This window comes from Eucalyptus grandis, chromosome 6, assembly GCF_016545825.1.
Source record: "Eucalyptus grandis isolate ANBG69807.140 chromosome 6, ASM1654582v1, whole genome shotgun sequence".
In the NCBI taxonomy this organism is placed as follows: Eukaryota; Viridiplantae; Streptophyta; class Magnoliopsida; order Myrtales; family Myrtaceae; genus Eucalyptus; species Eucalyptus grandis.
Window position 1 is genome coordinate 44,906,833 of NC_052617.1, and position 23,984 is coordinate 44,930,816.

A 23,984-nucleotide genomic window follows, 5' to 3' on the forward strand; every position below is an offset into this window, starting at 1 on the left:
TTTTGTCAACATTCATGGACAAACTCTTCTTGAAAAGATACTTCTTAAATCAAGGAGGTTCGGCACTATGCCTGGTTAAAGTAGCTCCATGCTGCTACCAACTGCAGAGTGACATTTTTCTTTTGGTAACAACAACTGGCATTTAATAAACATTGGTTAAAAGGTCCTACCATAGAGTTCCTAAAGTAGGGTTTCAAAGGCATAATCAATAGACTATTGATTTACAATGACCAAATTGGTGTGATAACATTTGGTCCAAACTTTACATCAGCAAGGGATTGAGGAAGAGCGATGTCACATAATCTTTGAGCTTGGTTTTAGAATGGGTGTAATTATCTCCATCGCTATATAACACATCTATCACACGCGAGAAATTGAGCATTCGTGTGAGAACCGACATTGGGACTGCGGTTGGACGAAGAAACTCTTCATTGGTGTCCTTCCATGCATCAATGACTCCTTTCTGGAGTTCCTCCGCAGCTTCCTGTTCTGAGACGCCACGGTATTTCATGAGCAACTCCACCGCGGATACTACGTGCCCCCTCTTTTGCTCAAACTGTATGTCAAACAACATTGGTGTAATTAGAATAAGTGGTGGTGGGATCTAATTTTTATTAGAATGATGGAGGATAATTATGTCTTTATTATACCTCGTGAGAGGAAACATCATCCATGAGCCTACAGATGGTTTGTGTAGCCTTCACGCTCTTGCAATCACTGACCGACCATTTAAGAACATGTTCTGTGACCACATCGCCCATTCCTACAAGTGATGTAGTCGATAACATTCCATAGCCAGTCGTTATTAGTTGAAGCGGCATGTACTCTTCTAGTGTTGGTATATAGTTGGTATGGAACCATTTGGCTTCCTGAAAGTATGCTCCCACTAGCTTCTTCATCTGAGAAATTAAACATGCACAAGAATTTCATATTTCTAACTAAAGATTGCCTTCGATGCATGTAAAGTTTATCGATGATGCTTACCACTTCTTTTGCGTAGATAAGGCGGTACGATCTTCCTTTTGCGGCCAATTGATTCCCAATATATTCATATAGCTGGAAAAACTCCTTGAAATAAGCTTGCATATACTCTGGTAATCCATCCATGGCATCAAAATCCCACCTGAATTCAAGTTGCAGAAAGTGACACACTTAACTCTATACAAAGTTGATCAAATTCAAAAATTTGAGAAAGAGAATGTGGATTCCGTACTTTTGGATTGCTTCATTGAGGAGTGCAAGTTCTTCCAATGTGCCATAGACATCGTAGATATCGTCCATAATGGAAGCGAGGGAGATCACTTTGGTGAGTATCTCTCTAGCCATGGCAAATTCCGGCTCGAAATATATTCCTGTGGTCCAGAAGAACAACTCCACAATCCTGTCTCTAGCGAATGAGAACTTTCTTGGAACATCTATATTCTTCCACCACCTATGATTAAATGAACATGAGCATAACTGAAAGTACTTTAGCCCAACAAATTCGCATAGCTATACTCCTTTTTTTCACTCATAAAGGACTTTGACAAGCACTATTCAAAAAGGTAAATTGAAGATAGATGAGTTAATCTTGGAAAAACACAAGAAGAAAAATCGATAGTTCGGGCATTGCTAAAACATAATTGATAGTTGGGTCATTTTAAAAACATAGTGTAGAAGCCAATTTTTGATCATATAGTTAAATGATGGTACTGAACCTAGTAATCTTGGCAAGTTCCTTCTGGTGTTGCTCTTGCAGTAAGTTGAAATCTAGTTTGGCCAGGCTAAGCAAAACTTCATCATGTGAAGGCTCTTCTTGGTAGAGTGGAATATAGCAGCTCGCCTCGAGCCTTGGCAATCCCTTGCGAAGTGGCTGCTTTAGAGCATGACTCACTTGTTTCGCAAGATTAGCGCTCACTTTGCTTTCATTGATCGATTCAAGGTGAGTTGTAGCAAATGGAAGTGCTTCGTCCAAGATTGAATCGCCATGACACCTTAAATGGCAAGCTTCATAAAGGCTCAGCAATCCGCGCACATCGATTATGAGCGACTCTCGGAAGTTCCCTTTGCTATCTTTGAATTTGTCAAAGACCTCTGTGAATCAACCAACGTGGAAAAACGATGCAAGTGATTAGAAATTAGGGAAGGGATACACGCTTGGTTAATGTTCTATATTTCTTGCACTTGTGAAATGCGATTGAGCAATAGGAGGATTTTAATAGATATCTTATTGGATTGGTGCATTACATATGAGACGTACCTGATGAAATATTGTAACCATGTTGTCGCAGCAATCGAAAGATAAGAGCGACTATGTGAAGGTCATCCACCTTAAAATCTTCATGATCAAGTCGAGAGTAACTTTTGTGAATTTGTTCTAATTGCTCATCTATTTCACGTTCAAAATGGTACACAATTCCCAAGCGTTGGATTTGATCGATCAAGTGAAGCTTTTTTAAGGGCTTATCCATGATATCAGTCAGCATCTTCTTCACCTCTCCTTTTAGTTTCTCAATTTGTCCCTCCACTCTTCCGAGGAATTTGAACTTCTGCAAATATATTGCACGGTGTTTCAAATAAAAGCAAGCATGAAATACGTGGGCTTTACAAAATAAATTTAATCTCGATGGCCACCTCTGTGTACCCTAATTAGGTATTTCGATGTTATATGCTCATTCACATGACATGCAGAATTGAACCCATGAGAACAACGACCATATGAGAGGAGGGGGTTGAATGCCATGATGAGATGTTCCTTGTCGCAGAGGACATACTGAGGCCGGTGAAGTTACAAGGATTATCGTTATTTTTCAACCTTCTTTTATCTATTAATGATTTTCAACTTTGTTTTTTTGTGTGGAGAAGGGAACATGTATTTATATGAGGCCGATTGTTACCATATAAGAGATGTGGTGGAACTGAAGGAAATCGAAGTAAGTCTACAAAGTGCAATTGCGAGAAAACAAAAGAAGAAGATAACAAAAGGATTTCTAACCACTGAGTTGGAGGGAGAATCATATTTAAGGAAGTAGTCCCCCCATACGCTGGGGTGATAACCCGCCGACCGACGTTCGATCACATGGCCTGTTCCTTTATTCGGGGGAGCGCATGGAGTTGCTGAGACCTGCGACATATTCTCTCTTTCTTCTTACGTGTGCCCAATGCACAAACGGAAGAGAGAGGAGAGGTTTTGTCTGCGTTGCAAAACATCAATACTTGAAGGGTATTGTTTATAGACATCATGTTCGTGACCACAGTATTTGTACTTTTTTTTAGACCAACCAATTGTTGAGAAAACTCCTATTATATTTTGAAGTTGACTTATTCTCATTATGAGGAATACCGAACTTTTGTGGAAGTTTATCAAAGCCTATCTTACATTAGAAGTCTACCTCACCTTGACGAAGTCCCAGACTAAACTCAAGTGAAGAAAAAAAAAATAATCAGACTCAGGATTATTGTTCTTCCTTCAAGGACTCAGTACGAACAAAAATATATCTAGCGTTCTAGTTGAAAATCTCACTTACCTTTTTGGATATTATTGATGAAATTAATCACGGATCTGTAAAATCAATTTGGAAGATAAGTTTTTTTGGAAATAATCTACTTATGAAAACCAAGATTCTGATTGTATGGGCAATTGGGATCATCAGACTTTCATCTTAATCTTCAAACGGCTCAAGATATCTTTTATTGATTCCGTCCAACGGGTTGATTAGAAGAATTCCTCTGGATAGTGCTAACGGTCATAAAAGCATGGATGAGTATTTAAAGAGGTTTTTCGGGTCATTTGCAAGTGTGCATGAAAGCTAGAATTCCAAAATCTGAAACTTCTCAAATTACTTGTTCTTCATCAATATTGCTCGTACGTGTATTCGAAAGAGAGAGAAACTCTAAGGAGTGACTTAGTGAGAGAAAAAGAAACTCTTTATTGAGTAGTCAGTGTTATATTGTTATAATTCTTTTTCAATTCATAGTGAAATCCAGCCAGAAGGCTATCAGCGTGGGAGAGTGGATGTATGCTTAATCTAAGCCGAACCACTATAAATATTGTGTTTATTTACTCTTCTCTAAACTCCTTTAATCTATTTACTCTGATATTTTTCTGAGTTTTGCTATATTTTAAAACATCTTATTTGAGTCTGAATCTTTATTAGAAATCTATTGTCTAACACACTCAGTTTAAAAAGAAAATAGTTTTGCTGCATCTTTAGATAAATTTATTTTTATACCTATTCACCCCCCTTCTAGGTGTTTATATTAGCTCTTTCACCAATCACATTTCGATGAAGCATAGACGGGTGAGATTATCAGGCCAAACTAATGAGCCACCTCTCACTGGTCACTTTTGTCAACATTCATGAACAAACTCTTCTTGAAAAGATACTTTTGAAATCAAGGAGGTTCGGCATTCCTATGCCTAGTTAAAGTAGCTCCATGCTCCTACCAACTATAGAGTGACATTTTTCTTTTGGTAACAACAACTGGCATTGAATAAACATTGGTTAAAAAGTCCTACCATAGGGTTCCTAAAATAGACTAATAGACTAGACTAACATTACTTAGAGAGATCTGTTGATACCTTTATTTGAAGGGAAAATGAGATAAATAATTTATGAACTTTAGTTCAATATGGAATGTCATCCTTAGACTTTTAATTTATTCAAAGTGATCCATAAATCTGATCAAGAAAAAAAATGGTCCATGAAATATTAGTAAATATTTAATCCAATCCCTAGATTATATGAAAATATTTAATTTCATCTTTTCGTTAATTCAAGTTAATGAAATTTATTGATATGATTTTTCTATCCGTCAAGTTTGAATTGTGGAACCAAAAAAAAAAAAAAAAAAAAAGTTTATATGTGAATCATGTAAGTAAGATATCAACTCGGTCATGTTATAATAATCATTGTCAATAAATAATGATGAACATGTGAACACCCTAACATGTTCTTTTTTCTTTTTCTAAGTAGATACATAATAATATGAACATATTGACTCATCATTTAATAATATCCAATGGAGAGTATATTTGAACAAATGAAAGGACTACACTGGACATATATTAATTATTCATAAATCATATTGAACAAATTAAAAATTTAGGAATGATATTGCACATTCAATCAAAATCTAAGAACTATTTGTGTCTTTTCTCCTTATATGAAAGGAGAGTTCCATGAACGGACTGAGTCATCCTTCCACGAACTCTCCCTCCACTTGTTTACTTTTTCTCTCAAACAACTCTATATCCCCTCTTTTCATTTTTATTCTTTCTCAATCTTCTTTTTGTGCAGTTTTTCCCATTTAGTCTATTTCGTCTATTTAAAACTATTGGTATTTATGCAACTTATAGATATTGTTACAAACATGACTCACAAGCTCACACAAGCTGTAATATGGTTAAAGTGTCTGGCATATCTAATTTCGCAAGAAGAATCATTAATATGTAATTTTACAAGTTTAGCTTAGTTTACTCAACAAGCTGCAAAATTAGAAGTGATTATGGACTTGCTATCACTGGCAGGTGGTAGTAATGATTGAGTTGTAATGCTACTCATGTCAGTAAAGACATAAACGAGATAGTCCACATATATTTCGTATTGGTCGGAACTAAAGTGAAAGTAGACTTTTAGGGATTTAAAGATAAGATACTCGATTAATTAGTCTTTGAAATATTTATCCAGGATACATAGAAAAATCACGGGATAATTTTTGGAATTTTTCTTTATTAATAATACTAGAGAAAGCCTGGTTGGTTTCGAGACTATTCAACTAAACAAGTCCCTCAGCTTTGAATTTGACACGTGGGTTAGAGAGTACAAATATTTGGGAGCCACCTTTACTAGATTAATCAAATGGCTAGATATACGTGAACCGAATTTCAAGTGGAGAGAGTAGAGCACCTGTCGAAATTAGATAATCCATAGGCCATCCAAATTTTTTACATCATTTTCGTTAATGCACTCGTCGATAAAAATGAGTCTCTTGAATCGTTATCTTGCAAAATAAGAATTAGAGATAAGTGTACCAAAAGTTCTAAAACTTATTATGGAAGTGTAATTAAGTTAGAACTTTCAAAAAGTGTAATTGTTTCGTTAATTTTGTCCAATTTGGCAAATGAAAATGTTGACGTCACTTTTTTGTTAATTACTTTCTCTTTCACGTAGCGCCAACGTGATTAAAATATGAAGGATAAGATTAAAATTACGTGTTTGATTTTTTTAACTGAAATTTTACTTAATTATATTAAAAAATAAGCTAAATATATAAAAAAAAAAAATTAAGAGGAAGGAAGCAACCTTGCTGCTTTGCCATTATTGAAAACAGCCGACAATTGTGGGGTGATGGTGAGTGGGGGCCTCAGGGCCTTGGCCAGATTTGGCCAAGGGCCTACTAGATCTAGGCAAGGGCTAGCTAGGTTTGGTGACCTTGGGCCAAATGGCTCTCACTTGCTGTGAGCGAGGGTCATTGGCCACAAGTTGAGGCTCGATGCATGCTGTCGGCCATTGCAAGGGCCGATGATGGTGGGACGGTGGTGATAGGGGTTCTACGAGCCCCTGCTTGGTTTCCTTCCTTCCTCTTCATTTATTTATTTAACTCATTTTTAATCTAATATTTTCAAAAATTTGGGTAAAAAATCAGATTTGGATAAAAAGGACTTTGTTTTAGCCACGTCGGTACCATGTGAAAATAATAAAAAAGTCACGTCAGTATTTTTCATTAGCCAAATTTGGTGAAGTTAACAAAAAGAGTTGATTAGAAAAATTTAACAGGTTTTAAAATTTGATTGCACTTTTTAAAAATTTTAGAATTCAATTACACTTTCATAATAAATTTTAGGACTTAAATACAGTTATTCTTAAAATTTATAAACAAGAGGGTTTAATTAAAATTGATTGAGACTAGCAAACAATGTTAAAATTATTGAAAACTTCGAAAAGGTTGGATGAAATACTACGTTTTACGGTTCCTTTAAGCCATATCATGGTGCGGGAATATTGTTGAAAATATTAATTAACATTTATTAGCAAGTGATTTCATAGAAGTATTTTAATGCAATGAGATGCTTGGGAAGAAACGGGGCTTTAATTACATTCTAAAAATTTCCTTCCGAAAAGATTGGGCAGTGATTTTACTTTGCTTTTTACTCTTCCTTTTTCCTTTTTTTCTTTGAACTTTTTTGAATTCTTTCTTATGGAGCATGATTTATTTTTTAAGTTATACATTTTATTTCACATCTTTCTAGAATTTTTGGAATGATTTATTTTTCAGTTATAAAGATTGCGGAGGGAAGATAAAAGAAGTATTTATATATATAACCAATTTCTTAGTTATCCTAACACTAACAAACTAGCGATAGGGTGGTAAACCTATGATTTAATAAGGTCTACACTAGGATTTAACGTGGATTTAATTGAAAGCAGCATGTCATCAAGAAACTCTTCTCCACCTTTGATTGTGACTGGCCTTTACAATTTTTGTGATGTTGATTGTTTTTGTGTTTTGTAGAAGTATTGACACTTAAATTTTGACTATCATATTTTATTCTTTATTGCATAAAAAAATTAGAGGTTGATCTAATCCTTAGACAAAAATATCATTCACGTGATTTGCATTTTATATTACATTTAGTATGTACATCCCATTAATTGAATGTAGGGCTGATGGTTCTTGAATCACATGCCATGACCGCAAAAGACAAACGAGGGGTCTCTCTCTTGCCTGCCCGTTATACACCCAAAAGGAAAAGGAGGGTTCGGCTACAGTTCCGAGTAGGGCAGAGAAAAAGAGCGGAGTCGAAGTAAAAAGACAGAAGCTAAGCTCTTTTCTCCATGGACTGACGCAAGGGGTCTGTTCCTCTCTCCCTCTTTGGTCTCCATCCACGTTTACACAAAAGAAGCAAAAGAAAGGGGGTCTGCACGTTTTCATGAGAAAGCAAATGGAGAAAAGCTTTCTGGGGCAGTTCACAAAAGAAGTAAAAGAAAGAAAGGACCAAAAAAGGGCGCTCGCACGTTTTCATGAGAAAGGAAAACAGAAAAGAAAAGAAAGCTAATGGAGAAAATCTTGAGTTGTGCCGTACAGGTTTTGTGAGGTTTGCGGCAACGACCCACAGACGCCAGCCGCAACCGCGGCCCTCTCTCGGTGCTCCAACCGACACCGCGTTCGCAGCCGTTGATCGCTAGTCCACGCTGTGCCACGTGCTGCTGTTCTTGCGCGGCCAGACTTGTCCCAGCGACTCCTCTGGCTACCTCTGCAGTCTCCATCTAGCAACCCTAGGCATCCTCAGCAGTAGTGCTATTTAGCCGGTTTTGATTTCAAGACGAAATATCTTTCACGGAATGTTATTATCGGCTTTTGTTTAAAAAGGACGGAGGTTATGTGCTAATTCCGAACAAAGATATCAAATGCAATTTAAAGATTGAATTTCCAATTTCAAACAGCACTATACAATCCTGATAATTGACTTATTAACTGTGACGTTCAGAATTTCGACCCGTTTCGATAAAACGAAATGGGCTTTTCACCGACGTACCTATGGTCTTTTTTGTTTTTTTTCTCTAAACTGATCATTTACGAGTTAACTAATTTATTAGATGAAGTCGTTAAGGGATATAACCGCGGTAAAATCCCTATCCAATAGTTTTTTTTTTTTGGTCGGTACCCAGTAGGTTAGATTGGACTAAAATCGCGTCCGATCGATTTTAACCACGAAATTAAATTCGGTTTCAGGAATCGAATGTTCGAGCGTGTCACGATTTATTTTTAGGATCTCATCTCATCTTTGGGAAAATTCCATCGAGTTGGGAATTTTGCGGAAAAATTGAATTTCGGACAAATCAAAAAATAAAAGTGAAATTCGGATCAAGAGGAAAAGTGAGAATTTGCAGCCCAATAATGGCTTATTTGTGGAATTGTGAAGCTAATTTTGGATTGAGTGGTCTCTTGACTATTTGGTACAAGAGAGGTTTGCATCGATGAAAATGAGAATATTTATCCCTTATAAAGATGCATTTGGTAGTCCGAATTTGAGTCTGGATAGGATAATTTATTATCCTATTCAATGTTTGGGAATGTCCATCGGATCGGATAAATCCGGATACATTCGGATAAAACGCTGGATAAAAATCCGGGGAGGGGGTGGGATAAGCCTGGATTGGATAAGAATTTTTTTTACGGAAAGAAAGAACTTAACAAAAAGAGAAGATATCATAAGCATCAACGTCAAATGGATGCCTCCGCCTCTCCGATTCATTGTCAGCTCTCTTCTTCCACTTCTTCTCCCATCTTCGCATCTCACCGTTTTCAATGGTGGCCACTCCAGAGGTGGCCACAATTCCTAGATCTAGGGCTTTTCCATGGCCTTTAATTAATTGAATTTTCTATTTTTTAATTTTATAATTTAATTGAATATCATATTTATTTTTTAATCTTATCCTGAAGTGCGCCAAACACTTGATAGGATTAGATATGTCCGCTTTTATTATCCAGATGATTTAATATCCTACTTTATCTTATTTTATCCTGATTATTATCCCGGCGACCAAACACAGCCTAAAAGTCATTGTTTATCTTGACTTTCTTCCCCCTTCTCTCTCTCTTTTCCCTCCCTCTCTTTCCTCTCTAATCCATGCATGAAGCCCCCACCACCAGCCGACTTCCCTCTCTCCTCCCTCATGTGTGTACACTTCCTCTTCCTTTTGCCGATTCCATTTTTCTTCTGCCCATCTCCCTCATGCTTTCTCTTCACCTCTCCACCATCACTTCCCCTACCACCAACACGTTTCCATCCCCTCGCCAGCACACCACTGCCTGTTCCCCTCAACCGCAACACCTCAAGCCTCCATGCCACTCGTCCATCTCACTGCAGCAACACCCCACCACCAGCGACCCCTCGGTCAACCCACCTGCTCCCATCTCCACGCAAAATTCCAACGCTAACTTCACCGGTGCCAACACCACCCATCGAGCAGCTCCTCACCTCCACGCCACAGCACCATCGTCTCGTCGTGCCACCGCCTCAGCCCCGCAAGCAACCACCGACCAGCAAGCTTCACACCAGGTCAACTTTCTCAAGCAGAAGCAGAAGCAGAACCAGTTTTTCTAGCTTAACCGCGAGACTTGTGGGTTGCTTTTCAGCGCTTTCCGAGCCTCCCTTGGAGCCGCCGTAGACACAAGTCTTCACCACCTTTGCATCGCCGTTGCCGTGAACCCGTCGACTCGTTACTCCGGTGAGTTAACTCCCTAATCCTTGGTTAGGTTGTTAATTACGCTTAGGAGGTTAGTTTAGCATAAATTAGCTTAATTAGATTAGTATTAAGTGAGATTAGTCTTAAGATGGATTAATTTTAATCTAGAATGGTTAGATTAGCCTTAATATGGATTAATGTTGATCTAATTAGTGAGATTAGCACTAATGAGGTTATATTAGTCCAATTCGATGGAGTTTCTTCAGTTATGATTTCTGAACTCTCGCCGTTGTCATTTTTGTAGATTGAAATGGGCAATGATTTTGAGGTTGATTCTTTCTTGAGAAGTGTTTTAGATATCTTCAACTATAGAATATATTTTACTCAAGATTTTTAAAGATTTAAAAGAATGAGATTTCAACTTTGTTATTTGCAAATAGAATCTCAGACTGTGCTGGAAAGCAGATTTTCTGGAAACGGACCCAATTTTTTGTACTGGATGGATTGAGTGATTTACGAGGCTTAATCCAGAAGGATCTAGGTCAAGGTGTCTCATGAAAAATGTTCGTTTATGTGTCCTTTACAACATATTCAAATTTGAGAATTTTCCGAACTTATTCGATTAGATTTCTGGATTTAAACTTGGAGACGCGCGAGTGGCCTGGTTTCTGCCGGTTAGGACCGATTGTGATTGTATTGTCGTTCTTGGTGTTTTGCTTGTTGGAAGATGTTTATTTGGTGACTTGGGTGATTTTTGGCATGTTGAGAATTGATGTGAGAGATCATGAGGTTGATTACTCATTGTCAGTTGTTTATTGTTATTGCAAAAGATGACCCTTTGGACTTTTAAATAGAAAATAAATGAGGTGTCGGGTCCGGACACCAAAACTTATTTATCCAATAAAAAAAAAGGGTTTTAAACTAGGTGCATGCAAAATTTGATGGATTAATTTTGAGTACGTGAGCACCTATGAATTTATTTCTAAACATTGGGAACAAAAAAAAAAAAAAAAAGAAGAAGAATGGGTTACTAAGATTTGTTTTCAAAAGAGGGTGGTTGGAAAAGAAATTAGAAAAGAATTATGGTGTTGGGTTTGGACGCCAAGTTTTATGTGCTCAATAAAATGATGAGGTTTTGTATGAGGTGCGTGCAAAGTTTGGCGGGTTAGTTTTAAATACGGGACCTTATACGAATTTATTTCAAAGAGTTTGAACAAAAACAAAAGGGTGCCAAGTTTATTTTAAAAAGGAGGTTTTGGTGTTTTGACTATACGAAGGAGGATAAGGTTGACCTGATTGATTATGTGTCTGCATGGTTAGGTTAATTAAGTAGTTCAATTTAATTAATCGCAATTTATTTAATTATTTAATTGTATTTATTTAATTATTATGTAATTTATTTAATTATTTATTATTTTCCGAAATGATACCGGGATAACCAGTTGTTAGAATTTCATGCTGATTGTCATAGTACAATTAGTTTGTGCAATTAATGGTTAATTTGTGCATACTTGGTGATGTGGTTGCTTTGTGATATGCTTAGAAGTTATGCGTGATGAGGTGCGAATGGTTATGCCGTGATTGTGATTTATTGTTATTGCTTTACCTAGCAACTATTGAAAGATGGTGAGATGTGTTGAGAAAATCAATTGATTGTTAGCAGGTAGAGGACTAAGTGTGCACAATAGCAAACCATCGTATGAGCCACCTATAGAACCTTGTACTATTGTTTATGATAGTCAAGAACTAAGTGCTACACGACAGATTAACTTCGCGGGAGCCACCTTTAGTAACTTGAGCTATTGTTTATTATAATAAAAAACTAAGTGCTACACGACAGCTTGACTTCGTGGGAGCCACATCTAGTAACTTGAGCTATTGTTTATTATAATCAAGAACTATGTGCTACACGACAACTTGATTTCGTGAGAGCCACCTCTAGTAACTTGAGATATTGCTTATTGTGGTTAGGGACTAAGTGCCACATGATATCGGAACTTCGTGTTAGGGGGCACTTCTAGAATCTTGAGTATTGAGTATTGAGATTGAGTATTGAATTTGAATATTGAGAATGAATATCGGGTGTGGATCACCATCAATATGAGTTACCTGTGCCTGATTATGGGAAGAAATTATGTGGTACGGAATGTGACATGTCATAACGATTTGGCCTTATAATCGGGACTCTTGTGAATTGTTTGATGAGTGACATGAAGTGTTCCAACTATTGTTTATGCATGCTGCGTTTATGAGTGCATATGAGATGTACTAATGTGATGTACTAATGTGCGGGGACACGCCCAAGCAAGGTAAGGTCTGGATGGTGCATAGTTAGAACGCCTTTGAGTGAATTCTCGCCCTAGTTGGGGCCTAGGGTTTAACTCACTAAGATTTTTATCTCACTCCGTCATGGGTTACCATTTTTAGGGCCGTGGCATGGAGGATCTAGAGCCCGAGGCTAAAGGGTCAAGAGTGTAGATAGCCTAGTGGTTTCTTTTTGAGTCAAACATTTGTATATGAAACTGTAGGTTTAACTCAGTGTGTTTATAATGTGTGTTTTGAGAAAAATTGGTTGTCCTGCTTTTACTATCCCACGTTTGATTGTTGTTTGAGGTTTGTTTAATTTAATTCGCTTCTGGATGTACATAAAATAAAAAGGGTCAGCGATGCGTTCTGGGAACGTCGCAAATTTTAGTCAACTGCCGAGGGATGTGCGCGCGCTCAAAGTTCGGGGCGTGACACTAACGCCGAGACCCAATTTGAACTATATGATGAAATCTAATAAATAGTACAGCTTTAAGATAAATATATATATATATATTTTTTTTTTGGTAAAAAGCTTTAAGATAATTTGATACAATGTCGAAACTTAATTGATGACAATGCACCTGGATAAATGACACAATATCGAAATATAATCAATGACGTTGGACTAGGAATATAATGTCGAAATTTAATCAACAATGTTACGCTAAAATATAGACACTCGTTGAAATTTATTCGACGACGAAAATCTAAACACAATAGTTAGGGAAACTAAAATACAATAAGGAACTAACATTTGATGTGTTGTTCAAGGGGTTCTTGTTGAATGATTGGTGGTATTTTTACAGGAGCTTGGTAACCGCCACTCAGTTATTCATTTCTAATAACGGCTTCCAACCTTAAGCACGTTCCTTCTTGTTCGCAATCAATCCGTTCATTCCTTTTACAACTGTCTTGATCGTGTCCTAATTTATCAACAATGACTTCACACCTAAATTCTTTGATGCTTCTTTGTATATTTCGAATGTTTTTGTCCAAAACTTACCACTAGCATCATTCGGGTAGCCACTTAATAACTACCGTTTTAACAATTGACCACGTGGAGGCTTCTCGCTTTGCTCTCGATCCTTGAATCCTCATCCTCTGGCTCATCGATAGTTAACCATATATTACAATCCTATTGACGCACATGTGTAATTTCATTTGACTTCCATCATGTTTTTTGCCCTCGTGATCAACATGTAATAGTACGGTCAATATTGAATGTTAACATATGTCTCATTTTAAAAGAAGTAAATTTGAAATTTATTTCTTTTAAACATAATATCTTGTCTTATGTGCGATTTCTTGCTGGTGACAATCATGCCTTTCTTTCTTTAAATGCTTCTTTTCCTGTGAATGGTCAATACAGATCATTACTTCCTGTATTATTTTGATGCGTCGTTTCGAATTTTTGTAGATAATTGATTACTACGATTTCGAACCATCGTCTTCAACTCTATTATACACATTAGAGACTCCCTTTTGATACTACTTTTGTCTTCTTCCTTAAACCCTAAAACCTTTTGCATCTCGTTTTCTGCGTCTACTTCAGCATCTTCCTTCCGTTGCATCCAATACCTCCGAATTTCACCCAGATAGTTACATTGCTAATTTTGATGATCTAGAACAAAGTGAGGACGCTGATAATTGTCGTTTTGGACTATGGAGTGTTATGGAAGAACATCACGAACGCCTACTCCTTGGGCCTTGCCTTTTAGACCATCAACACATCCCGCCATCTATCAAGCCTTGTTTACCAATGAAACACGAAGAGATACTTCCTATTCAGCACTCTTCTCGATGGACATCTGGACTTCGGCGCCCTCCCGATTTCGTGGTTTTCCGTTGTTTGAAGTGGAATTCCACTCATCGTACTTACGGATGAAGGATTATCTGTGAGTTAAGCTTGCTTGGAAAAAAGCAAGGATAGAGACAACACTTGAGGTTAGTATGTTGTCCCATGATCTGAACAGGGGACTATTGGGTTTTGCAATATGTTTCTATCCCAATCAACCAATTGCTTCTTTTTCTCTTGGGGACCCAAAACTGTCACTCTTTTTAGATATCTTTACCATAGCTGGCTTTGTGCTGAATGGCATTCCTGTAGAAAATTTGGAGCCGTTGGAAGTACCTTATATTTCTAAGAGTGTCCTTGCTCATGGGAAATTCCTTGATTGATTCTGCTGCACTTTTGGTCCCATTGACTCCACTAAACATATTGCCTTTTTGCTCTATTGACTATCGAAATATGTATTCTTTAGCTCTTAAAGTTTCAAGGGACCATCTACACATTGCCTCGGATGTAAATGGTTTGCTCTGGGTCCACTTGTTTTGGCTTTGTTATATAGGGGTTTACTCATGCATCTCTTTCAACGAAATCCAAAGATGGTACGTTATCTGGTCCATTTTGGCTTTTGGGAGTATGGCTGGCTCTTTATTTTCCTTTTTTATTCAGTGAATATTCTTATGATCTTTCACATTACTCTTTAGCGAACTCTAGACATTCTCATCATTTCCTTTTAGTATATCAATTACTAAATCGTTCACCTTTGGATACACTTATTCGATTTTCTTCCTTTACGTTCTATCTTCAAACTTTTTTGGAATTCGACCATGATCTCATTGAATTTTTCCCTTATAAACCTGAAGAGTTCAACTACCTCTGCGATCCTACAGCCTTGAACGACTATGAAGAGTTCTGGATTTGGATTTCTGCCAATGATGAACTACACCTTTGGCCCGATATTCAACAAAGAATGAGTGGAGAACAGTCCACGGCTTGGCCCTTGATTGGAAGCCTTGAAGGCCGGCGATGAGCTCTGGCGAGGAGGCTCACGGTTCTAGAACGCCTCGGAATCTTTCTATTATCCCTCGCCGGCTCACGGTTCTAGAAGGTTGCCATTGGGTCTGCTTCGATCACTCGCACGTTGCTCATCCCTCCCTCGAAGACGCACGCTCACTCGGTCACCCGCCCGTCACTCCGTCCCTTTGTTTTGCGTCGCAGACGCCTCCCTCGTGTGAATAAGAAGGGCTACCAAAAAGGGCTGCGCCTCTTCTCCTTTTTCTTAATTGCTTCAGATGGGCTCCGTAATGGGCTAAGAGAAAGAAACAAAAGATGGGCCCAAAGAATTAAAAAGTAGGCTGGGCCAATAGAGGGAGGGGTTTAGAGGGCCCAAAATTTTTGCTTAGTGGGCTGGACATACCGGCCCACATGACTTAGCTTTCAAATTATATATATATATATATTATTTATTTTTTATTTTTTTTATATTTTCATTTCATCCATTTTTATTCTTCATTTTTCTTTTTATCTTTTTATACATTTTTGTAAGATCAATAGATATTTAAAAACGTCGATAAAAATGTGGGTGTCATGCCCGCCTAACAGCCTCAGCGATTCCAAATGAGACAGATGATCGCGAAACAACAGCCTCGACAAGTCCTTCCTTTTCTCCGTTGACTCCAATGAAGCACCAGCATCCGCGACTCTGACGTCAGCCCAAGGAGCCAGCCCCGACGAGCCCGCGACCACCGAGAGCCGTCCACCAGGGTCGCGCCATCCCTCCTGCTGCTGCTGCTGCTGCTGACGCCCCGCCCTCATCAGCAACGCTCTAGGCTGGAACCTCCTGCTGCCAAGCTGCCCCTACGGCCGTGACTCGCCTTCGCCGCCGCTCTTCACCATAGCAATACTTCGAGCAAATCCCAGTGAAGTGATCAGCACGCTTCAGCCACCGACCAGCAGCAACTCTAGCAGTCCCGACGCCGGAACAGCAACCTCCAGTGATCTCCTAGAAACAGTCCTGCAGTTCAGCTCGGGTTTTGCTGCCGAACTCCTTCGCCCGCTCCTCACCTCGCACCTGATCTGCGCCAGTAAAGAATCCGGCTATTTCCCGGCGAGTTGAGGCCTCCTGGTGTCCTTCCAAATATAAATACGACGCCGGGAAATCTCCTGGCTTTCTAGTGCGCCCAGCGAGTTCTTGTAGCGAAGCCAACACCTCCAGCCTACACGCGGCTGCGCCCAACGGCTCCCGCGAGTCGTCCAGCAGGCCTGGTCGTCACGCTCATCCTCCTGCCTCACTACACCTCAGCCGTGTCCAGCTACTTACCGGCGCCTTGGCAAGTCCCGGCGTTCATAGAGCAATTCTGGAGAGATTTGCTCTCGTTTGGTAGGTTTTCCCGGTGAGACCATCGCGTCCAGTGGCCTTGGTGTGAGGTCCAGATCGGTCGTTAAAAAAGAACACCCGCAGTCTGGTGATTGCTCAGCCGCTTTAGCCAAGCCTTGTCGTCGCGCTTAACGCCGTCCACGCTTCAAACCAGGCGAGTCTTCAAGTGCTTCGAGCGAGACCAGAATTCATCGCCGCGTCACCCATCATCCCCCCGCGCCAAACCAATCCGCGGTTTCAATTCACAGCCTTTGCTTGGCATCCCTTGTTTTGCCAGATTTTGCATAGTATTAATTCCTTCGTTTCGTTGAAGCGCTGTTTCAGTAGACGACTAATCTGGAATTTGCGCAGAATATTGTTTTCTTAAAGCTTATTTGACTTTAACGTTTATATTCAGTGTGCATAAAGGTACTTAGGAGCTTAAACTTCACGATCAAATTTTTATTCCTTGAAAAGAGAATACTTGAGTACTCGATGCAGGATTTGTGAACTGAGGATTGATTGGAAACGCGGTGGTTGCTTTGTCCTTTGGTTGATCGTGGGAGTCTTGCGATAAGTCATTTGCCTTAGGTCGAGTCACAGTTTTTATTGCATTTTTATAGGCAGGAATGGCTATGACTCCTTTGCTGCGGTGACATCTCTCATCGATCCCAACACATCCACCGCGACCAAACTACCGTGGGCTACCTAGCCGTGCCCCCATCGCTGGTCGTCGTCCGAAGCACCTCCGTCCACTTGACTTGGGAACATATCTTCGAATTAGGTGATGATCATTATCCAAAGTTGAATATCTGATTTTATTGCATAATCTAAACGATTGGTATCAACTCGAGATATTTGAATGATTCATTATCTAATGCATATCGGAAAGATTATGATAACTCAAAATAGGATTATTTGATAATTCATAATGTGCACATGGATCACAATTTGATCTGTCAACCTTGAGATACGATTCTTGTTCACGTGGAATGGCCACCATCCTATCCATAACCCTTTGAAGATGGTCGGTTTATTCGTTTTGAAATTTGAATGGACGGGATATTCGGTGATGCAAATTGGATAAGTATTATTTTGTGATGAGTGCTTCTCAATTATCTGATTGCTTCCTTAAAATAAAATACCAAAAACATCATTTTAGAGTAAATTAGAGACTTTTCTAGGATAAGTTGCATGTTTGATTAGGGCATTTTGGTACTTCTCCCATCTTCTCTTAAATAGCTATCTTCAAACTTCCCAATGAAGATGCCTCAAAGAAGTACATAACCATTATAGATCGGTTGGTGCTGTTGTCTAGAGATAGTATTGCCCATTTAGTCCTTTTTCTTGAACATTTTCTATCATGTTCGACTCGAACATGTTTGACTAAAAGACAAATCTACCATGTTAGACCCAAACATCAAAGATAAAGGTCAAATGTGGGGCCTATTCTTGATTTAAGATAATTTGTTACATTTTTTTTCTTCTTTGTTGGTTTTCTCTTTTTTGTTCTCCCACGAGGAACGAAATTTGTGTCCCTCTTTTCCAAAAAAATATATTTTTTTGGTAACCAAAAAATGGTTTATTTGGTAGATAGCTAACAAGTTATTGTGTCAATGAGCTGTATAATTTTTTTTTTAATGGGAAACCTTTATTCTAAAATTATCCCAAGTTCAAGTAAAAGTGAAAAGAATGTTCAAAAACACTATTTAGTAGGGTAAATTGAAACTAGACGAGTAAACCTTTGGAAAATAGAACAAAAACATTGTGAGTTCAGGCATTGTTAAGATATATTCTTGAAGCTAATTTTAGATTTTGTTATTATATGATATTAATGAACTTTGGAATCTTGCAAGTTCCTTTTGGTGTTGCTCTTGTAGTAAGTTGAAATCTAATTCAGCCAAGGGAGAGCAAGACTTTGTCATGTGAAGGCTCTTTTTGATGCCAATTTAGTCATAAACATTTTTACTTGGTGCCAATTCAGTCATTTTCGGCTAATTTTGACTGGATTTTGTTGACTGGGCACCAGTTGATTGATGTGGCACGATTGATGCTGATGTGGGCAACTTTTAGTAATATTTTAATTTTTTATAATTTTTTTCTTTTTCTTTTTCCTTATTTTCCTCCTTCCTCTAGTTGGTCGCTGACCGGACAGCCGATGAGGTTCAAGCCCTCGCTAATGGCCGCGATGGTGACCTTGCCGCAACCGGCCAGAGGCGATGGCTAGTGAGGCTTGAGCCCTTGCTAGTGGCCATGATGGCAACCTTGTGCTAGGCAGTGAGGCTCACCCTCCCCGAATCTGGTGAGGGTCGAGCCTTGTTAGCCATGGGCAAGGCTGCCCTTGTGGCCTCGAGTTGGCCTCGCCGGACGTGAGGGCGGCCTTGTGCTTGGGCGAGGCTCAACCCTCACCAGATCCAGCGAGGACAAGCCTCACCACCCAGCGCGAGGCTGCCCTTGTGGCCACTCACTAGTGGCCAATGAGGCTCACCGGTCATCACCTCTGGCCGATTGCCGAGGTCTGGGGACCGGCTAGAGGAAGGAGGAGGAGAAGGAACAAATAAAAAAGAAAAAAGAAAAAGGAAAAATTCAATAAATATTAAAATATTATTAAAAGTTGGCCACGTCAGCATCAATAGTGCCACATCAGTCGATTGGCACCTAGTCAGTAAAATCTAGCCAATATTAGCTAGAAAGAACTAAATTGGCACTAAGTAAACATGTTTAGGACTAAATTGGCATAAAAAAATGTTTATGACTAGAATAACACAAACGCAAAAAGTTTAGCACTTTTTAAACACTTTTCCCACCTTATTCATCAATCGCTTTATAGGGCCTTTATAATTTGATATGAGATTTAACGTGTCACAATACATTCGCAGATCCTTATATATAAGACTGGGAACGGTATTCATGTCTTCATCTGACAAAGAAAAAGGAGTTTTGGTAGTTCCCTGATAAGAGAACGTTTGGTGGCTTCCATTATTTTTGCTAAAGGATGACGGTAGTTCTCTGAAAAAAGATAGGAAAAACAACCAAGCTGCGTTTTCTTATTTTTGAATCCATAACAAAGGAAATTCGGCTTGGTCAATTAAGAAAAAGAGAATTATTGGTATGTAACTCAATGGACAAGTTACTAAAAAAAAATCGAACATTGGTAAGTAATTCAAATGAAAGTTGACACTCTAAACTAGTTAGTAGTTCAATTTGACAAAAGTTGGTAAACCGTTTTAATTTAGGTTAGTAATTTCATGTAAAAGTTAGCTTATTGAGAGCCTTGGTACATTATGCAAATAAAAACTAGTAAATTAGTGCAAAAATTACTAATTTGCAAATTATCATTATAAAAATTGGCAATTTTATAAATGCTTTAATAAGTTATCGGTAAGTTACCTGCAAAAGAAGTCCCACAGGTCATATTCTTTACAAATAGTTTTTTGCCACTTTGGAACTTATTGAAATTGTTGGCCAAAAAAAAAAAAAAAAAGACATCGAAATTTACAGGCACGCAAAAAATCCACATTTTGTACATGAATCAATGAAGTTCTATCAGACAATGTGATTGACCATGGCTAGGGGTGTGCATGGTCCGGGCGGGCGGTTCCCGACCTAGAACTAGGAACCGCCCGCTAAGGATCGGTTCCGAAAAATTAGAACTAGGATCCGCCTATTTGTTGCATGGATCCACCTAGGAACCGTGGAACCGATCTTGACGAGAAACAATTTTGGTTTTCAACATAGAATGGTCGGGTCTATGAGTTGGGAAGGAGGGGAGGAGGTCTATGGTCGGGTTTTCAACATAGAACGGTCGCGAAACAATTTTCCGCGGCTATGGCAGGTGGCAGCTGACGCGAGGGGGCGAATAGCAGTGGCGGAGGAGCGGCGGCGGCGGCGTCGACACTCTGGGAGGAATCGAAATGGTGATAGGATTAGGAGTAACTGAGGAAGAGACAAAGAGAGAGAACCGAAGACGAAGGGAGTGAGGAGATGAGATCTAATCTAGGATTTTTTTAGTAATTTTTTTTTTTAATATTAAAAAGGTTCCGGTCCGGTCAGTGGGCGGATCCGCCCATGGAACCCAGGAACCGGACCGGTACCCACCGGTTCTGAAAAATTGGAATCGAGAACCGGACCGGTTCCCTCAAGAACCGCTGGTTTCGGGCGGTTCCAGTCCGGTTCCGGGCGGTCCGGGCGGTTCCCAGGTATTTTGCACACCCCTAACCATGGCCAACGAGATCAAGCGATACTCTTGATCTTGCCATGCAAGAAAAGCTCGGACAACTTATTATTGCGAAATGAGAATACATACAACAAATAAATGAAGAATCAAGTTTAACCACGAACTATGTTCAATTATTTATGTATCCTTCATGAAGTAAATAAATGAAGACTTACATAACCTGGACATAAAAAAGTTAAGGGAAAAATTGCCCAAATTTTTTTAATCCCACGTATGATGGCCCATTCAGTCTTAAATATTTAAATTGTGTCAATTTAGTCATAAATTTTTAGATAATTTGCTAATTTAGTTCTAGACCTTTTAATGATATGCCAATTTAGTCATTCCGGTTAATTTGGTTGGAAATCGTGGACTTGACGATCTAGCCAACATCAGATGTCTTATGTGGCATGGTTGACGATAACGATTGGCGCTAACATGGATGATTTTTGTAAATTTTTTAAAATTTTCTGATTTTTTTCTTTCCTTTCTCTTTTTTTTTTCCTTCTTTCTTTTCTCTTTTTTTTTTTCTTTATTTCCCTTTGCCAATTGTCGGCCACTAGCGAGGGTTGGGTGAGGAGCGAGCTTGCCCATATGGTGGGGGTCCTCACGAAGGTGACGGCGACCCTCGCTTGTGGCTAGCAATTGGCAAAAAGAAATAAAGAAGAAAATGGAAAAAGAAAAAGAAAAGAAAAGAAAAGAAAAGAAGGAAAAGATCAAAACATTAAAAAAATTACAAACATCGTCTGATTTTCGACAACTATTAGCTAGACAAACTTAATCGGAAAATTGTTAAAAGATTTAGGACTAAATTGACAAATTAGGTTTGAAACTAAATTGATATAATTAAAAGGTTTATGACTAAATTGACAAATTGTTAAAAAGTTTAGTACTAAATTAGCACGATTGAAAGTTCCATAACTGAATTGTCCACTGTAAAATAAGTTAAGGACTTTTTGGATAATTTTTCCAAGAGTTAGGAATTATCAAAATATTTCAATTACATGATACACCAAACTTTGCAAACTTAGCAATATATGCATAGTTTATTTATGAGTTTTATCACACACGGCAATCTAAAAGTACATAATGGTAATAATATTGTCCCCCATACATCAGGAAAAATAGGATTTCAAAGGCATAACCTATAGACTATTGATTTGCAATGACCAAATTGGTGTGACAACGTTTGGTCCAAACTTCACATTGGCAAGGGACTAACGAAGAGCAACGTCACATAATCTTTCAGCTTTGTTTCAAAATGGGTGTAATTATCTCCATCACTATATAACACATCCATCACCCTTGAGAAATTGAGCATTTGTGTGAGAATCGGCATTGGGATTGCGGTTGGACGAAGAAACTCTTCATTGATGTCCTTCCATGCATCAATGACTCCTTTCTGGAGTTCCTCCCCAGCTTCTTGCTTCGAGGCGCCATGGTATTTCATGAGCAACTCCACCGCGGACTATGTGCCCCCTCTTTTGCTCAAACTGTATGTCAAACAACATGGGTGTTTCTAGATTAAATGGTGGTCGATCAAACAGTATCATATTTTTGGAGGATAATTATGTTTTATTATACCTGGTGAGAGGCAATGTCATCCATGAGCCTATAGATGGTTTGTGCAGCCTTTAGCCTTTACAATCTTGCAATCACCAACTGACCATTCAAGAGCATGTTCAGTGACCACATCGATCATTCCCACAAGTGATGTAGTCGCTAACATTCCATATCCGGTCGTTATTAGTTGAAGGGACATGTCCTCCTCTAGTGTTGGTACGTAGTTGGTATGGAACCATTTGGCTTCGTGAAAGTATGCTTTCACTAGCTTCTTCATCTGACGATGGAAACATAAACAAGAACGTTGGGTTTCTAACTAACTAAAGATTGCCTTTGATGTATGTAAAGTGTACCAATGGTGCTTACGACTTCTTTTGCATAGACAAGGAGGTGTGATCTTTCTTTTGTGGCCAATTCATTCCCAATCTATTCATAGAGCTAGAGAAGCTCCTTATAATAAGCTTGCATATACACTGGCAATCCATCCATGGCATCAACTTCCCACTTGAATTCAAGTCCCAGAAAATGACACACTTGGCTCTATGCAAGATTGATCAACTTCAAAAGTGTGAGAAAGAGAATGCGGATTCCATACTTCTGGATTGCTTTGGTGAGGAGCGCAAGTTCTTCCAATGTGCCGTAGACGTCATAGATATTGTCGAGAATTCAAGTCAAGGAGATCACTTTGGTTAGTATATTTTTTACCATAGCAAATTTAAGCTCGAAATATATTCCCAAGATCCAGAAGAACAACTCCACAATCTTGTCTCTAGCAAATGGGAACTTCCTTGAAACATCAATCTTCTTCCACCACTTATGATTAAACGAACATGAACATAACTGAAAGTACTTTAGGCCGATAACTTTTCATAGATTTTTTTCACTTATAAAGGACTATGAAAACCACAATCTAGAAGGGTAAATAGAAACTAGATGAGTTAATCTTTGGAAAACACAAGAAAAAAATTGATAATTCAAGCATTGTTAAAACATAATCGATAGTTCCGGCATTGCTAAAACATAGTCTAAAAGCTTATTTTAGATTATGCTATCACATGAAGATAATGAACCTAGTAATCTTGCAAAGTTCCTTCTAGTCTTGCTCTTGTAGTAAGTTGAAATCTAGTTTAGCCAAGGTGAGCAAAACTTCATCATGTGAAGGCTCTTCTTGGTAAAGTGGAATATAATGCCTTGCCTCGAGCCTTGGCAATCCCTTGTGGAGTGGCTGTTTTAGAGAATGACTCACTTGTTTTGTAAGACTTGTGCTCATTGTGCTTTCATCAATCGATTCAAGGTGAGATGTAGCAAAAGGAAGTGCTTCATCCAAGATAGAGTTGCCATGACACCTTAAATTGCAAGCTTCATATAGGTTTAGCAAGCTTCAATTTCAAAACACGTGTTACTTTGGTGTAAAAAAAAAAAAAAACTCTTAAGTGACACAATCAATTTGGGACGCGAGTGATCTAATGTGGTAAAATTTTAACATTTTTTTTTACTAATGTGACTTATCGGTTCTTTGAGCAAGCATGAATGTCCTAAATGGTGTTGCTAGACTTCTTTGTTTTAAGCCCTAATTAGGACAGA

General features: G+C 38.6%; 2 protein-coding genes across 7 annotated transcripts; one reads left to right on the plus strand and one right to left on the minus strand.

Moving 5' to 3' along the window:
* Positions 1-41: 41 nt before the first annotated feature.
* LOC104450191 ((-)-germacrene D synthase) lies at positions 42-3,181 on the minus strand. The gene is made up of 7 exons (XM_010064641.3): positions 2,975-3,181; positions 2,240-2,528; positions 1,698-2,073; positions 1,214-1,432; positions 985-1,123; positions 651-899; positions 42-556 (listed from the first exon to the last, which is right to left on the minus strand). The coding sequence occupies exons 1-7, from the start codon at positions 3,110-3,112 to the stop codon at positions 263-265; spliced, it is 1,704 nt and encodes a 567-aa protein (XP_010062943.2). The 5' UTR covers positions 3,113-3,181; the 3' UTR covers positions 42-262.
* A 6,298-nt stretch (positions 3,182-9,479) lies between these two features.
* LOC108960602 (extensin-like) lies at positions 9,480-15,695 on the plus strand. Of its 6 annotated transcripts, none has more exons than XR_005551929.1 (4): positions 9,480-10,045; positions 10,123-10,214; positions 14,105-14,423; positions 15,156-15,695. XR_005551929.1 is itself a non-coding variant. In XM_039315094.1 (3 exons), exons 1-3 carry the CDS (start codon positions 9,618-9,620, stop codon positions 14,195-14,197), a joined length of 570 nt encoding a protein of 189 aa, XP_039171028.1. In that variant the 5' UTR covers positions 9,480-9,617; the 3' UTR covers positions 14,198-15,695. The 6 variants fall into 6 exon arrangements, 4 of the variants coding, with proteins under 4 accessions (XP_039171028.1, XP_018731874.2, XP_018731876.2 ...); XR_005551928.1 differs by having other exon boundaries at positions 9,481-10,045; positions 15,129-15,695; XM_039315094.1 differs by having other exon boundaries at positions 14,148-15,695.
* The last annotated feature ends 8,289 nt before the right edge of the window (positions 15,696-23,984 follow it).